Source organism: Drosophila subpulchrella, chromosome 3L (genome assembly GCF_014743375.2).
Source record: "Drosophila subpulchrella strain 33 F10 #4 breed RU33 chromosome 3L, RU_Dsub_v1.1 Primary Assembly, whole genome shotgun sequence".
In the NCBI taxonomy this organism is placed as follows: domain Eukaryota; kingdom Metazoa; phylum Arthropoda; class Insecta; order Diptera; family Drosophilidae; genus Drosophila; species Drosophila subpulchrella.
In genome coordinates, this window is record NC_050612.1 from 6,070,056 (window position 1) to 6,087,779 (window position 17,724).

At 42.3% G+C, this 17,724-nt stretch overlaps 1 protein-coding gene across 2 annotated transcripts in view; it reads left to right on the top strand.

Annotated features, from left to right (window-relative positions):
• Window positions 1-774: 774 nt before the first annotated feature.
• The window catches only part of LOC119554028 (protein naked cuticle), a 50,481-nt gene continuing 33,531 nt past the window's right edge, over window positions 775-17,724 (top strand). For both annotated transcript variants that reach the window (XM_037864746.1, XM_037864747.1), the window contains exon 1: window positions 775-1,847. In XM_037864746.1, the coding sequence (XP_037720674.1) occupies window positions 1,784-1,847 (64 nt within the window). In that variant the 5' untranslated portion in view covers window positions 775-1,783. The remainder of the gene's footprint in view (window positions 1,848-17,724) is intronic.

The following is a 17,724-nucleotide window of genomic DNA, read 5'->3' on the forward strand; positions in this document are numbered from 1 at the left end:
AAAGCTCTGAATTTAAGGCGTGGCAATCGCTGCAATTGCAGATGTTGCTCGTATAATTGCTTTTTCGTAGCTAATATCTAAGAACATTCTGCATAAGATTGAAAAATTGCATTCTAAACATTCCATGTTCTCATTTTAATTGCATACGAAAAAGGCTCGCATTTATTACTTTATAACCATTTTTATCCGCATAAATAACCTTTCTAATGAGTCAATGCACTGAACTTTTGTATATATACATGTAAAGATAGCTAAAATAAATTATTGCATATAAAACATATATCCCCGCTTAAAGCTTTGACATAATAGATATAAATATTTAACATAAATATAGTACAATTATTCTTCATAAATAATGTTTGATTAATATAAATTTAAAAATGCAAAAAAAATGTTAAAAAAAAATATTTTTTATTTTAAAAATTGTTTTGTTGAGTTCCATCATACCCGTTGGTAATATTTTCGAAACCACTGCCACAGCCCCAAAGAGCGCGAGATTGAGTTCGAAAATGCTCTTAAATAAACAAAACCCTATCATTGGGTTGTTTTTGTTGTACGCTCACAGCTGTCTCTTTGCAGCTACAACCAAAGCCACACTGAGAGAAAAATCAGCTTTGCCATACATTTTCATTTTCGAATTCCGAATCGAAAAAGAGCAGCGAACGCATCGAAAGAGAGCCGAAAGAGCGCAGCTCGAATTTCGAACACCCACCCAACCACTGTGTCGGCGCTTCTCGAATGTCTCGGCGTTTTCAGATTGTTTTCGTCCGTCAATTCGAATAGACGTGTGAACTGAGACTCCGAGATACAGCGGAAAGTATCTGGAAGATACGCGTAGTTTGGCCCACCAAAACAACTACTGACCGAATGGATTGTTTGTGGCCCAGTGAAGTTATTATCAAATCGGAAATTGATCGAATGAATGAATAGATGTATCTGCGAGATACGCACAGTGAAGCCCTTATTTTGTAGCCCCAGAGGAAAATCAAGTGAAAACCCAAAAACGAAAAACGAAAAACCGCCCCCGCAACAATAATAAAAACAACCGGTACGCCACCCCCCGAAAATCGACGTCGCAGTCGCCATCGTCGCAATCGTTTGGAAATAAATCGTGTTTCTGCCTTTTTGCATTTGTTGTTTTTTGTTGTTTATACGCCAAGTTATTTACGTCGTCGCAAAGCAAAGTACAACAACAAAACGGCTGGCGAAAAACAAATCGAGTCGGCGAAAATGTTTTACAATTAAAATTACGCGCGCAGCGGGCACAAAGGTACGAATGCGAGTACGAGTACGAGTATCTGCAAGATACACACACGTAGATCAAATAAAGCAGCGCAATATGCGCAAATTAAACTAAAATGCAGCACACCAGAGCTGTAAAAACTTTTACGACTACGACTACGGCCACGACTGGTAACTTTGCCACCCGCACAGTCGAAAATAATACCAGATACAAATTAAGGTCGCCCAGCGGCAGCGCATAAGCACGGTGGATTTGGAACTGGAACTGGAGGTCGTTCTCTACCTGGAGTATATTAGTCTCAGGCCTCAGATCCTTACACAAAAGGATAGCCAGCCAGGGAGCGCAGAACGCACACACAAAGGCCGTAAAACATTTTGGGCTGCTGCTGCAGGTCTCCTCCTCCCAGGACTCGTAAATTTCCAGCCCAACCACCGCCACCCGGAAAAATAAAAACACCGAAAAATCCAAGACACCGCCAAGTAACTGCATCCTCAACCAGCTTATATATAGAAACATATATATATATATACTCGGGCAGAGATGGCGGGCAACATTGTCAAATGGTGGAAGCATAAAATTCTCGGCGGCTACAAACAATTCTCAGGTAAGCGAAAGCCAAGCGTTCTCAACTTGTTTAGTGAATTTCCAGATAGTTGGCAGCAGATATGGAAAAGATGGATGTTAATGCTCTCGGGGAGTGCCAAAAGTTCGGGGGACGGGCGATAGCATTCAAGGAAACAATTTGTTTGCAATGCTGAAGTAAATTAAATTGAAAGATTAAATGCGTCAGGGGTTCCCTTGGAGTTGTGGAGGAAATCTTTGGAATTCGCGGCATTAATTACAGTGTGATGTTGAGATATGGGTTGTTAAATATCAATTCAGTGAGTCAGAGTTCTGGAAATTTATTTGAATTTATAAATCTTCTTCTTAGCAGCAACTTAAAACTGTTACCTACAAGCGAAACCATTAATCCATGCAGATTATTTTCCTTATTCGTTTTCCTGTTGCCCCTTATCGAAGGCCATTCCCATTAACATACAACTATCTGGGCCGGAGATCTAAAATATTACCTTCTCCCAAACAATTGTTCACTCGCTCGCACACAGCCGTACCCACACATACCTACTATTCAGAATTCATTGAGTCAAGGGCTTCTCCCACATCCTTTTCCAATAATTACGGCGAACAACTAAAAGTTGAAAATAAAATGTAGGCAATCCCCCGGCTGCAGTTTTATCTGGAAGATACACAGCCGTTCGCTTGTGGTCTCTGGAAATGGGGAGGGGACTGGCAGGGAAGCGACACACAAAAATAGAACGAGAAATCGGGCATGGTGCTGAAGAAGAAAAACACAACTGCAGAGCACATCAAAAGGAAGGCGACCCATGGAAAATAAATAGAATTTTTGGAAACCGATCGAAGCGGAGCGAAGGGATCGCGAACGATCAATAGAACGATTCGCCGTGGCTCCTGCTGCTGCTTAGAGATCGCCTCCTTAGTCATGGGTAGCACATATCATGAGCGTAAATAAACAAGGGGCCGCGAAGACCCGGGTCCGATTCCGCTCTCAAAGTGGGATCGGAATTGGAATTGGAAATGGAATATCGGACGACCTTTCCGCCGAACGAGCGACGTTGATGTCCGAATCGCTGAAGGAACATCAATCAATCAATGTTCCTCCGGCTGTTTTTTCCTCTGTTCTGTCCACAAATTCATTGGAAATATTCTGGGGCCCCCTGCCCCATTATGTTTCTCGAGTATTTTGTTTTCCTTTTTTCGTTTTGAAGCCTCAGAGAGAGATTTCTTCCTCGGCTGGCAATTGGTCTGCGCCAATTAAATGCCAGGGCAACACTTTGAACCCTTTGCAGGACGACAAGCCCCGTACACTAATTGCTGGCAGATGCAGGGGGAATTCAAAGGAAACCTCCAAAGGCACACCGAAGTATGCGACTTCAAAGAAAGCAGCCTCGAAAATACTACACAACAACAAACGGGAAGAGAGTGGAACAAAAAATGAAAATAAAGCGAATTGAAATGCCGACGCCGTTTAAAAACAACGTACGAACATTTCTTACCTGTTGCAGGTAAAACCGAAGGCAAGTCGGTGCCGCGATGGAGGTGGAGTTGCCGTTGCTGATGGAGTGCACAGGGAGAAATTAGACTGGCCTATAGGATCAGGGCACTTTGCACCTTGAAAATACCCAATAGTGCAATTTACGGTCATTCAACATTTCTGTTTGATAAAGATTAGATTATCTACTAAACGATTTTAGGATATAAATAATTAGATAGATAAAGGAATAATCACAGTAGTGATTAGTGATTAGTGATTAGTGATACTTAACTATCATCAGATTTATTGAAAACATTAATTTGGTGTGTATTGCGGTACAATAAATACTATTTTTCACGGCAACATAATTGTTTCCTGTGTAGAAAGCAGCAGCTGCTGCGAGGCCAAGACCGATACCATACCGACTCATACACAAAAACCTTTTAAAACCCTCACGTTGATAAAACAACAACAATAACATCGGGCATCAGCGGCAGCAAGTCGTCGAGCCGCCGCCGCAAGCAAAAATAATAATAACTGAGCGGCAGGCGGCAGAGTCGTTGCAAGCTCCCCATCCCATTCCCAATCCCATCCCCCATCCTCCACCGCCATCCAAAACTGAGAAACTCCCCAACTCCATCTCGAAGATACATCCACATCCACATCCACATCCAACCAGTTCCGCGGCCAGGCCAACTATGCCAAACATCTCGGCAGCGGCTACACAAAAGCGGTTTAGAGACCAAACGACGATCGACAGACGGACGGACTGAAAGACTGAGGAACGGCGATCCAGCGATCCAACGAGCGCACTCTGTTTGTATCTTTGAGATACACACCGCACCGATGCTGCGACTGCCAAGCTGCGCTTTGCGCTCTGTTCAAAAGATGCGCTTTTTGCTTTGAGGCGCGGCACCAGAGGCCGTCCACAGTGGTTCGAAGATGTGTGTTTGAGTGGGGATTATCGGAGGTACTTACGGGAGGGGAAAATATGAAACTCGTGCTGGAAGGCCATCGAGGCTCTGGAGTTTTTAAGCAGATTAAATACGATTTAATAGACAAGATGTAAAACATACCTATCCCAAAACTTACTTATAGATTGAATGTGGAGATTTTGTAGATAAGGTGCAGCGTTCTTAAATCATTATATTTATATGATATGGTATTTGAGAGAGAAGAATTTCTACGCTCTTTATATAACACATATTTTAAAAAAGTTTTTTTAATATTAATTGTCCTATGAAAATACTTTTTTATCTGTTTATCGAGTAATATCCTTTCGTACTTTATAGAAACCAATCGTATAATTTAAGTATAAATTATCAATAATTCAACAAACAGTATTAATTATTCAATTCTATTTTTATTACTGTTAACTAACTGCTTAACTTTTTAATTATAGCTCGATTGTAAACATTATTCAAACGTATTTGCTTCAATTAAATACATTCTTATACCTAACACTATTTTACTGTCTATTAAAGTCTTAAATAAATTCTTCTTGCTTACTATTATAAGATCCATTTCTTATATGTATACAAAGAACCTTAGGGCTCTGGTAAGGCTAGCTATATTTTTTTGAATTAGGGGTAGAAACAAGTAATTTACTTAAAGGGTTTATGGTTTTAAGACAGTTTAGAAATATAATTTTAAAAATGTAATACGTTAAAAATAAAACCTATTTTCATTAATAGGCTATATTTGTAATTCTTCACCAATTTTTCCGCCCTCCCCTTGGCAATTTGTCTGTAACCACTGTGTCTTGTGCGGGTTTCACAACTTTTGCCTTGGCTTTTCTTCGATGCCGTGCTGTTGCTGTTATTATTATGGTTGTGGTTGTTGTGAATTACGGTAGAAGGCAACAGGCGAATCGCGTCGGCATTGCCTTCATGACAGGCCGAAAGCAACGTGGCTCGAACCGCACCGGGCTCAAGACCCGGCCGCGAGGTCCGGGAAGAGGGCTCCGACTCCAACTCCAGCTCAAGCTGCAACTACCAACTTTGACTTGGCACTTTTTGGCTGATCCACAGAACTCGAGGTGGGGAGGGGGGCAGGGCAATAGCCTGGTATAAGCAATTTTCGTAATATTAGCCAGGAAGTGGCCGCTCTGCCTTTCGACATGCCAGCGACCCTATATGGCCGGTTCGGTTCGGATCGAATCGGATGGGTCTTTCGTTTTGGTCCAGCTCGATGGACTGGTTTTTCGGAGGCTACTTCCAAACCAAAACAATGCTGTGCCGCCTTGTGCCAAAAGATAAAAAGCTGTTAGCTCGTAGCTTCTGCATTTCTGCAGGCTTCCCGGGGGCTGGGGTTGCTCAAGATATATGTAATGACTTTTGAGGTTTTTGTTTTGGTCATCGGCTTTGTTTGTGTTGATTTAGCAATTGGCTCTCGGGCCTCTTCTCGGAATTATGCCGCACTCGGGGCTGAATGAGCAAATACCACGACCCCTACAATGACTTTCACCCACCTGGCCATAACTTCTAGCCTAAATACCAAGCTTAAGCTTACCTAAGAGGGTCGTAACTTCTACTGAATCGCTGAAAAAAGAGTGCCTCGGGGATATTAAATGTTTACTACCAGGTGTTTTATTTACAGATAAAAAGAGAAACAAAATATATATATCATACCAAACTTAAAAATACTTCATATTTTATATTGATCTACATAATAAAATCAAAGAACTAACCAACCCATTATGGTTATTTGGACAACTTGCTGGCCAAACAAGAAATCCTTTCTTTAAAAGCGAAAAACAAAACAAGCTGTAAGCAAATGTTTACGGAAACTTGGTGCCAGTTTGTTCCAATAACTCTGATGGAAGAACCGTGTTGGCTCTTCTTCTTTGCAAATTATATATACGAGGGTCGGTACCTCTGACGTCTGATTGATAAGCGAACCCCCCTTATCTTAATAATATTTAATGCACGGCAAGGCGAAGCGTGGCGAGGCCGAGGCGAAAAGTGTTGTCACCAAGGGGGAAGGGTGTAAAATCGGGGGCCCAGCGGCTTTCGGGGGCTGGGGGCATAGTTTGTGTATAGTGAAAATGAAATTGAAAATAATACAAAACGCTTTGTCGGTCATTAGCTTTGAGTGGACGCCGCCACCGCCGCTCTTCGCCGCTTTCGAGTATTTTTTCGGGGATCGTCGCGTCATTTGCTCGCTCGGTTTGGGTTTGGGTTTGGGTTCGGTTCGGTTCGGTTTGGTTTTGATTATGTCAAAGCGAAAAAGCCGCCAAACATGTGGCCCCTGCCCGCATGGGTGTGTGCGTGATGCTTTGAGGAAAGCGGCCTGGGAAACTTTTTGGGGAAGCCCCCACCACAGTGGAAATTCCGAATTATTCGGCAGAGTCAGAAATGCTGTTGTGGGGAAGGGGAACCCAAAAATATATTCAGATTCCTTAGTTCTTAGGGAAAAAAAGAGAAAACATATTTAATACCTAAGTAACAATGTTTTTAAAAAATAAACTACATTTAAAGTGCACTGAGTGTTTAATAATAGTCTCTGATCTGTCATTTACTTTTCACTCACTTAAATATACGATTTTTAAAGCAAAAAGAAGGCATTTCGACCGTCCACTGTGGCCAGCCACATATGGAAATGATCAGTATTTAATGATTTTCCATTTTATTTCACTAAAGTGGAATGGCAGGCGCTTTCAGGGGAGGAGATAAAACAAAGGCGGCTAACAAACAGAAACCAGCAAACCAAGCCAACTGACAACAAAGCGAACTATGGATATCCGTAGTATCTGTGTGTGAATCTGGCAGTATGTGGGGGCATTTGGGTGTCTCTACCGCTTTTTGTGTGTGCGTGTCAACGGCACACACACACTTTCCGCTTTTGAAGTGGCTTTTAATTGATAAAAAGCAAAAAACGAGAAAAATAGGAGCAGGGTATAAACCGTAGCGAGCGACAACAAAAAATGGGCATTACACATACGCCGTGGTGGCTGTGCCGGAAAATTGAGAGCTGATAGCAGCAGGAAAAGCGGAAAAAGCACCAGCTCCACCACCAGCGACAACGACATTGATTTTAATTCCCACGCTGTTGATGCGAGAGTGCTGGCTCCTCTGGACGGGATTTATTTTCGGGGTCTGTCCCCCGACTCCCTCTGGCCACCCCACCCATCCACCTAGTTAAATGATAAAAACGTGTTGCAGTGGAAAAGTGGGGCTTGCGGGCGAGATACTTTAAAATGCAAAAGCTCCGCAACAACAGAAGCTAAGTGCTTTTGGGAACGAGAATAGATAATGGATGGCTTGCAGCTCCATGATGGCAGCTTGGAAGAGGAAAATTCACTGGGAATTGTTTACCGGGCGGAGATAGCTAGTCATAGTCCGTGGCTAAATATTCCAAAAAATTAGTTTGCCAGTTTAAGACCCAGCTTAAATTTTGTTTTAAAATTGTATAACTCCGAGATTCCCATAAATACATTTTTTTCTAACTCAATAACAACGTAGAATTTCAAAGACCTTCAAAGAACCAACCGAAAATCCAGTCTTATTTAATTTGTGACTTCAAACGCCGCTTCAAAGGGAACTTATCAAAGGAAAAGCATAATTCTCTTAGCTCCATGGCCAAAAGCTCCTTCCCCATTTTTCCCACTCTCTCAGCCCTGAAAATAAAATAGAAACCCATTTCCCTCAATCGTCTGCCGCAGACAAAAATTAAACTGTTATGTTGCCGGCGTTTGCCAATTTATAGAAAATTTCCAATTGTGATTATTGATTATTCATTTCCTCCGCCGACCGACGGCCTCAGCTTTTCAGGTTCCAGTTCCAACTTTATTTTCAGCTCGGCGTGGCGCACCTACATTTCGGCTTGGGATTGCTTAACCCCCGCTGCCCCGCCGTCCCAATTCCTCCCCCGCCAGCCAGGGGTTAAGTTGAGTCGTCTGTGGAGCCGACATCATCATCGTCGAATGGGAAATTGGACTGCAGAATTTTCGTATTGGAATTGCGGGGATTGTGTTGTATTGTAGAATAGTTTTTTCTACCACTCTACCATTCTCCGATTCGGTTATTGTCGGGATTGGATTGGTATTGTATCGGGAACGGGCTTGGGGTAATCATAACGGGTCGCTTGTTAACATGCTACATTAAATTTTTATCAAGAGCCATGGCAACAACAATCGTGGCGCACATCTACAGTCTGCCCATCCCATCCCACAGCTTACATAAATATCATAAATATCCAAAATAATGATGTTGTTTGCTGTTGTTGTACTCTCGATTATTATGATTATTGTGGAACGGCTGCAATGTAGCATGATTAACACAATCCCGGTGGATAGCTCATGCCCCAGAGACGTGGGGTCAGGGGAAACAATCAGCCCGAATAGAACCTAAAAGCATTGAACTGGGCTTTCCCCACTCTCGTTTTCCCCCCCACCCCCACAAGTTGCTCACATACATTACAAATAATCATAATAACAATGGACCCTCATTGCCTGTAAAGATTTTTGGTACCGCCGACCGACTGGGAAAATTTGTTGGGGAAGTGAAGAGGGCTTCGTTGTTATGGTTGCCGTTGTGGGTGTGGTCAGATCGGCATAAAAAAGCGTTGAATTACAACATGAAAAATGCCCATGGCAAGTACTTAAAGTCTGAAAAAAATGAAGCCGCAATGGAGGGATAGTTGTTCATTAACCGAGGTTTAAGAAGTGTTAATTTGGAGAAAGTATGAGGATTAGCGCTACTTGGTCAGGCGATATTAGAGATAGTATTGAAGAATTTGGGGTTACAGTAAAGATCCGAACAATTAAATTATACAAGTTTATTAAAATTGGTATTAACTAGCTAAATAACAAAAATATATCCTCTGAAGCACTGAAGCACCCTCTTAAAGAACTCTATCCCAACCTTCAAGCGATCATATATCAAAGTTTCCCATTACCGCAAAGTATCTATGGAAACCTCGTTAGGAGTTCGGTCCGTTGTATCGAGTAAATATAGCCATATAAATTATTTTCATGATTTATATAATATTTATTGCACAAAACGAAGACCATAACAATAAACATAATGACAGGACAAACAACAACAAACAAGCAAACAACTCGCGCACGTACACATGCGGATACTTTAATGTATTTACGAAGTTGAAGTTCGCCTGACTGACGAAAAGTTTTAATCGCTTGGGGGAGGGGGAGTGTCGGAGGGTGAACTCCCATCCATTTCGGGCTTTATCATACATTCAACTCGCTGTCGGCCGTACAACGTCATAAATTTGTAGCGCCAATTAATCACTTTTCCAGCGGCAGGGACCCAGGGGCTGCGAGGGCAAAGTTTTCGTTTGACTGCATTGCAGTGCAGTCTATTGAATAATTGATGATGCATCTTGCAGATACATTAAAAGCGAGCGTACTCGAAAACCCACATAAATATATGTGTATTTTTGTAGATATAAAATGCCAACAAACTGTCAATTCCAATTCATTAAAGACTCGGTGAGACGTGTGGGAAAAAACGGCTCCGACTGCGGCAGCAACAAGTTGAGCTACAGATACAGAGCACGCAGAGATACGGATGCGGAAAGCCAGCATAAAAGTATCTAGGGTAATGAGAGAACATTTCAAAAAGGGACCGCTGCGTGTCTGTGAATTAATGAAGGGACGAAGGAACGAAGGAACGGGACCCTCGCATCAAGATGATAAAAAACTCTTATCAAACAGAAGCCCAACAATTTTTATTGCTTTGACAAATGCCGAGAGGACCGCTGATGCTGATGATATACATATCCATTCTTTTTTCGGAGAATTTTAAGTGTTATTTATGTTTGTACAGTTAATTTGCATCCCATTGATGTCGGACCCCGAAAGGGTTTCATAGCGGTCCAAGAAAGGTCTCGAAAGATATTTTATGCGTACATAATTAATACTTGGTGCGGGCGTTTCAGGGCCTAAGCGGAAATGCGGTCCTAAAAATTCCCCGAACTCCCTCCCCGTCCCTCGCAGCACATTCCATGGGGCATTGTTCGCCGTAAGCTGGCATTAAATTTTCATGGTTTAAACAGCGGCTTCGGCACGGAATAGGCTTAGGTTTCGGTTTCGACCACTATTTGCTACCTCTTCTTCTGATTTTCCCGCCCATTCTCCTCGTTTTCCTCCTCCGCGGATGGGGCTGCGGCTGCCGCTTCGTTTTCATCATCGGAGAAACGTTTTTCACTTGAATTTCTGTCGGCGGCCATATAATTAAGGTGCACACGGCAAAATATGAGTGCAACGCAACACTTTGTGGCCAGGGCTCGAGCAACAAGGGAAAGAGAACCTGCAATTTGCCCCGGCCGGGACTCTCGGTCTCGGAACCGCTGGAGTCACCAGTCAGTCGGGGATTCAGGCTCGAAGTTTCCCCGATGCGGCCACGATGCTCATTAAAAAGCCACATATATATAGGGAAGTACAGGGGAAAAATGTAAGAGCTGCAAAAAGTTTGATTGTAAAAATAATAGTTTTAGATTATTGAAACATATATTCTGGGCAACAGTAAGGGACATCGCTCCATAAATGATCTAGTCGGTAATGATGGTTCCATTATTTAGTTTTAATATTCTCATGATATCAGACTGATTTGGAATTTGTATCGTGACAAATGTAAGATTTGACGAGCTCGTCACCTTACTCTACAACTTTTAAAAATTGAAAAAATTGGTATTTAACTCTGCTTCAATTTACAGGAATAGTTTTAATAGATGTCAGCAACATTCTGTTTATACATTTTTGAAAAATATTGATTTTCGGAAAAGTGGCATTCAAAAAATGAATCGATTGTCACTTTACCCTATTTATCCTATGTTATTTCAGGCGTCACAAATTTATTTTTTCAACGTTAAAGAACCAACATTCTTATTAAAATTAATTGATGAATATTAAACACAGGCTGCTAGCTTTTTCTCCGTGTGTACGCATAAAACCTGACCAACAAATTGAAGCTGCTGGGTTAACGGGGAGTAACTGAGGGGAGCCGTGCCCCAAAAGTGCTACAGTTAATGGGCAGCAAACAGTCCCGGGTCCTCGACGTCGTGTCTGTGTTAATTTGATATGCTGCAGGCTGCCCAAGAAGGTAACCGAGTGGGCGGAGGGGAGGGGCCAACAGGAAGCGGGAAGGAGCCATCTGTCAGTTGGAGTTATGGCAAATGCTCTCTAGATTGCGTTACTTCTGCCCTCTTTTGATGAATTTTGTTTGTAGATAATTTAAAAGGGAATTTTTAATAAACACAGTTTGAAACTTTAAGTACCCTCTGCTTTAATAGTGTGCAAAAACGTTAGGAGAACTAAATTATGTATTGAAGGGCAACAGCAAATGGAATTCTTAAATAAGTTCAATGTTTCGAGACAAATAAAACACATAACATCTCATTACCACTGAACCAAAATCGATATTTGTTTTCGTAATAATTTTCCCGTTAAATATTTTCTATTATATAATATACTATATATGAATATTCCGTCCCATTCACTATTTTTCCCATGTACCTTACCTTTCCTAGTAATATCTGAAAGTCCAACGAACAACTTTCCTCGCCGCCTCGTAATCAGATATCTGTTTTGGCCCTACACCAACTGCTCGCCAAGCATTTAATGCAATTTATTTAATTAGTTTTCGTAGGAAGTTGGCCTGTCTTTTCGTTTCGCTGTCGAGCAGGGTATTATGTGTCTGTTTCTGTCGCTGGATATACATTTCCGGGCTACGCAATCGCGACAGACACCCTACACCGGCACCCCCTTCGAAAATAGTCAAAAAATTCCACAAGCAAGAAAGCGCTCATAATTCACTTCACAGGCGACTGGGAATAACAAGGTTTTGACGTTTATGAATTGATCATTATGCAAAATGATGATTTGTGGCGTTCAAATTACAAATTTGTTACATATTCTTTTCCCTGCCCACCTTCTCCACTGGGGTTCCTGCCTCGAAATGTTGCGCCAATTTCAGGCAACCACAAATCATTTTTTCGACTCTTATATACACATCTGTATATGTACGGATCGGTTTATCTGGCCCCCATCGCTGGTCTGTGCGTTATAAAAAATTGACTTTTCGCAAAACGATAAACGAGAAATACGGCAGAGTCGGATGGAGGGAGGTACGCATATTTACGCATAATTTGTGTGGCCCCCATTCCGATAATAAAAATAGGGTACCCGAGGAGGCCAAAAATATGCATATGTCGGTGGGGGAGAGGGGAAAGGCCAGGGGATCAGAGGAAATGCAATTTTCCTAGTGTTTGAGGTGCTCCTTGAGGTGCTATAAAAAGATGAACGGGGAAAGTCTCAACTCGTAATGAATGAAAACAGCTGAAGAGACTTAAACTATCTGGGATACTTGGGATTAGAGAATTTATGTGCAGTCGCAGGGGAAAACAAGGGAGTCTGGACTTATAGGGCCTTAACAGTTGATATAATAAGAAAGTATCAACCACATATAATTAAAATTTTCAACATTTGGAAAGTCACAAATAGTTGTATTATTAAGTCATCTCTAATTCGCTTTAATGTCAAACATTTGTAAAATGTTTGTATCTGTCGAATGTATCTCAGTGGTACAACATTCTTTTGCCCCATATAGATGCCACCATTTGCATTCCAAGCAACCTTTCCAACTTCCTCCAGCGATCTTCGTGAAATATTTCAGATAATACCCATACATCAACTGTCGGTCTGAACCCTCGTTTATCAGAGATCTAGCGTATTTCTGCCACGAATATTTGGCCGCTTACTCATCCAGCGTTTCATTCAAACTGCCAGGCAAAACATTTGCCTAATTATCCGCTCCAGAGGCCAAAGATACAGAACCGGATCAGGGCTAAGCCGAAACGGAGTTCCTGGAAAACCTGACACATTGTTAGCAGCTATAAAAACGTCAAGGAGATCCATGGTCGGATAGGCAGGACACATGGCGAGCACAGTCTTTTCAGGGATTTTCTTGGCAGGCAGAACAGCATGACACATGCACGGCAACAAAACTACGATTCGATTGCAGCTAATGATGGCAGCGCAGCGTCGTGTGTGTCTTCAGGAGATTCCTCCGCATCCCACTCCAATGGCAATTGATTTTAATTTCCATATGTGTGTGTCCCCCAGCAGCTGCACTGAGGAAAGAAAAGGACAAATGTAGAAGGATGGTTCTTTACTTTATAAGGAATAAGTAAAAGGACACACAATTTTTTATCAAATTTTTTTTTAGACCTTATAGATATGATACAAAAAAACAATACAAAATATTATATTTAGACGACTGCAGAATATCATTAAAATCAGCTAAGATTATATATTTACAAAATATTTATATAAGTATAAGCAAGACTATTCTTAAATTTTTAAAGTTTTTTAAAACTTTTTTAGAGACCTTATAGGTGATACAGTAATATTTTTTATAGTAAGGGGAAAGCCAACATAAAATATAATATTTAAAAATGTGGCGGAATATCAATTGAATCAGTAATGTTTACATTATCTCTGATCTGAAAGAAAATATATTCATAATGTTTTAATAATCTTCGGACTCTTATATAATTATATTACAAATTTTTCTGAGTGCATGCGAGTGTGTGTGCGGCGGTTGTTAAAACTTCCGCTGCAGCCTCAGTCGGAGAATAAACCGCATCCACAGCTGCTCCAAAATGTGGCGCCGACGATTTTGTGCCCGTACCCCTCTTGTTGTCCCCCCCCCCCCCCCCCCTGCTGCTGGACGGATCCTGCTTCTTCTCCCTTCCACCGCCATTAGCTCTTCTTCTATGCACTTCCGTTCCGCAGACACATACGTGGACAAAGTGACCCAACTGATGGGCAGGTGTTGCCGTTATGCCGGCATTTTGTGGTCCCGAGTGCGGTTGAAATCGGATGGCAGGGGCATCTGCATCTGTTCCAGGGAACCGCCATGGGTGTGGTCCCTGCGATAAAGGCGAGCTACATTTTAATTCCGAGTGGAAGGCCCGATTTAGCCGATTCCAGATACCGTAAGTGCCCGGTCGTCATTAGAGCGGGATGCTGTGGTGCAGTTCTCCGAAGTGATTGTCTTTCTTCTTTCTTCAAAAGACCTCATTGTGATTGATTGATTGATGAGGCAGCAGTCTGGAACTGGAGTTCAGAGTGATTAAGAAAGAGATCATAGGGAACGACACAATGAGGCATGTCCAGGGAGTAGGGAAAGTCTTTGGGTATTGTCTATATAGTTGTGGGAACACGAATTGGTTTTCATTGTGGTTAGGAAAGAAAGGCTAAGCCGGCATTGATTGACAAGATTGAGTGGGTTAAAAAAGAGCTGTACAGCTGGTTACAAGGTTTAATTGAAAGTAAAATCTGCAAAGTGGTTGGGCCAATCTGAAGATAATTTTTTGATTTACAGATTTTCTTAAAGTTATACTTAGTCTATACATGTTTTAATATCGAACGATTGTTAAATATATTAAATAACTATGTAAATTGAAAGGACAAACATTGAAATACCAGTTTCTTATGCAAAATGTGAGCCTTTGTCTAGAAGAAGGTCCTTCTCAACAATAATATTTTCCCATGAGAAGAAAGGAGTGCAGAATAAGGGTTCCGCTTAGTTATCCTTATCTTTTGTACCCGAAATTTGCATATAGCAAAAACTATCCTATGTGGATCTTGCGCACCTCCCTCCACTCTTTTTCTACTGTCATTCACCACTTGCCGGCTGTCGTTTTGTAGAATTTATGACTTGCTGTCAATGAAATGCCACCCAAAGCGCTCTGTTCTGCCATTGTTGACACCACACGCAGATACAGATACTTCCACAGATACAGATACAGCGACAGGGACAGATACGCCCAAGACAAAGGAGCTGGCAATTGAGCGATGTTGTCGCATTGTTGCACATATTTAGCAGCCATTTTCAATTTCATTTGTGCCACAATTTAAAATGCAAAACACAGGCGAGGATGTCGGGTCTTTGGGATGGGACATTGGGGGACTTTGACAAATGCCGCTGCCACTTGGCCTAGGTGCTAATGGTTCGCCGGTGGTCTGTTGTCCGGAATGGCCGGACTGCCAGCTCCCTCCGAGGTCGGCTTATTGAAATTGATGAGCGGCCAAGTACGTGGCAGCTTAGCTTAAATCCACCCCGACCCCACGAAACCCAACCCCATCCACCATCTCCGAGTTTCGGACGACCCTGGGCCTATAAGCGCAACTCAGTCTGACTTTGACATTGATTGATTGCTCTGGCAGTGTAATTTATATGATTGTATTAGGGGAGTTCGCGGGGTCTTCGCTTCTCCACACTTTGTTATTAATAGTTGCCGCCGCCGCCGGTTGTTGTTTCACCAACAAATTCTGCTGAAAATGATTTTCGTTTATAAAATATGCTCGGGCAATTCATTTTTAATGGTTCGCCATGCACTTTAGCGCTCTGGAGCAGCGAGAGTTTAGCCACCTAGATCGGGTCCCAAATCCACACGAGAGTGGGAGATTTGGGGCGAGAGCTGCTGAAAAATTGATGGCAAGTGTTTCCGGGTGATAAGACAAACCAGCCATACTCTTTTTGTCAGAGGAGCTTCCGGATAAATTGGGGATTATTAAATAATAGCTATTAAGCGAGCTTGAATAGATACGTTAGAAATTCTGATAAAATTTAGAATTCATTTATTAAATACTACGCTTTATAAGTAAGAGTTTTTAATTTGGAATTTATTTCTTAAGATTATTATGTATGCTGCCTAACATCCTCGTTTTCAGACCTGTCAACCATATTCAATCTTAAAAACACTTCGAGCGCACCAGACACTTTCAGATAGCCAGCATTCCTGCAATTTTTGGGCATACCCTTTTCGGAGCCCTGCTGAAAAATATTTCCCAATAGAATTCCATCGAGCTGTGAGTATTTTGCACAAATTTGATACGCAAAATATGTTGCAGCAACAGGAAAGGTTCCGGTTGGGGGTTTGGCTGCTATATGGGATAACCAGTCACGTACTGTGGAAAAGCCACGGACAAGTGCAGCGGGCACCGCCCCCTTTTCCGCCCCGGGAACCAAGCAATTTTGTTTTGGTTTTCTGGAAAAAATTCGCATTTTATTTATGGCGTACATTTAGCAGCGAAAAGGTGGCGAAGGGAATTCAAGTTGATTTTCAATTTCAGCAGCTGCTTTAAAAAGTGGCGCTCCGAAATGGTTGTGTTTATTTTTTTTTTTTAGCTGTTTTGGCATTTTGTGTTTTTTTGTGTGCCTTTTTTTTGGTTAGTGCAGCACTAACTTCATTAGGCATGGAGAGACGTCGGAGTCTTGAACTTCTGCAGCTGCCCCGGGCGAAAGTTTAATGTCTTTTCTGGCTAATTGAGTAGCCGGCACCGGCAGCCCCAGACGGATGGATAGAGGGAGGGATAGGGGGTCGGATAGACCGACTTATAGACGGACCAAGCGAACCGCACATAAAAAGACCCTGCCAAGTCATGCATCTAATTATGGGCAGCAAAAAGGCTGAGTAAAACGAACGTCGAAACTATTTACTGCACTGGGGTTTCAGGATGGAGGTGTGTTCGGTTCTTGGGAGGGGATTATGGGGTGGTATTGGGGGTACATGTGCTCCGGTATGGCTGCTTAAGGGCAATTAACTGTTACTTACGTTGCCATTTTCCAAGCAATTAAAAACGCGGAGAGTTAGCGGACCAGGAAAGCCATTAAAGCTGGTGTTTTTTCAGTTAGCCATTAGTCTCCGATTAGAAGGGATTGTCCTGTGTGTAATTTACGTAAGCCATTCTAACTCACGCGAATCTCACTTCGTTAATAAACCAATCACGCTACAGGGTCTTTATAGCTGAGTGATTTATCATCCATCTTCCTCTGTTTTTATACCCTATGTTTGACAATTTGAATTAGAAAAGTGAACTGCGTTCATCGATCACCTGGGCCATCCATCAACAGTCGCTTTCTCCCATCCTTGGCCGATTACCTGTTGACTTCCCACGGGGATTCTCTGGCCAACTCACGCGTTCTCTTAATTAAGCTAATCAGGCCGAGACCAGCTCTAGTTACTTGCGCTGCGGCTTAAACTGTTAACTTAAGCTGGCCCCAGCTGATGGTGGCCCTAAGCCGCTTCATTGAATTAAGCCAACTGGAGGAATAAGACCCCTACACCGAAAGGCCCCTCCATAAGCCACCTGTAAGTACGGGGAGTACGGAGGGGGAAGCTCTGGGCGCCATCTGGCATCCGCAGAGCGCCAATAAAATTATACACCAATGTCTCTATTGGACTATCTGCCCCGCTCTTTTATATTTCTTTGCCTGGCTCATGGTTTTTTTTCCTTCTTTGGAGTGGTCCATTCCCAATGCGGTTTTTTATGTGGCTCCCGCTCTATCTGTAACTACTTCCAAGCTGTTGCCAGCAATTAAACTTTGTGTCTGCCGTTCTATAGTATCTTTCTAGCGTTCCTTTGGCCCCTTTTAAACTGCCAGTGCCATAAAGCGAA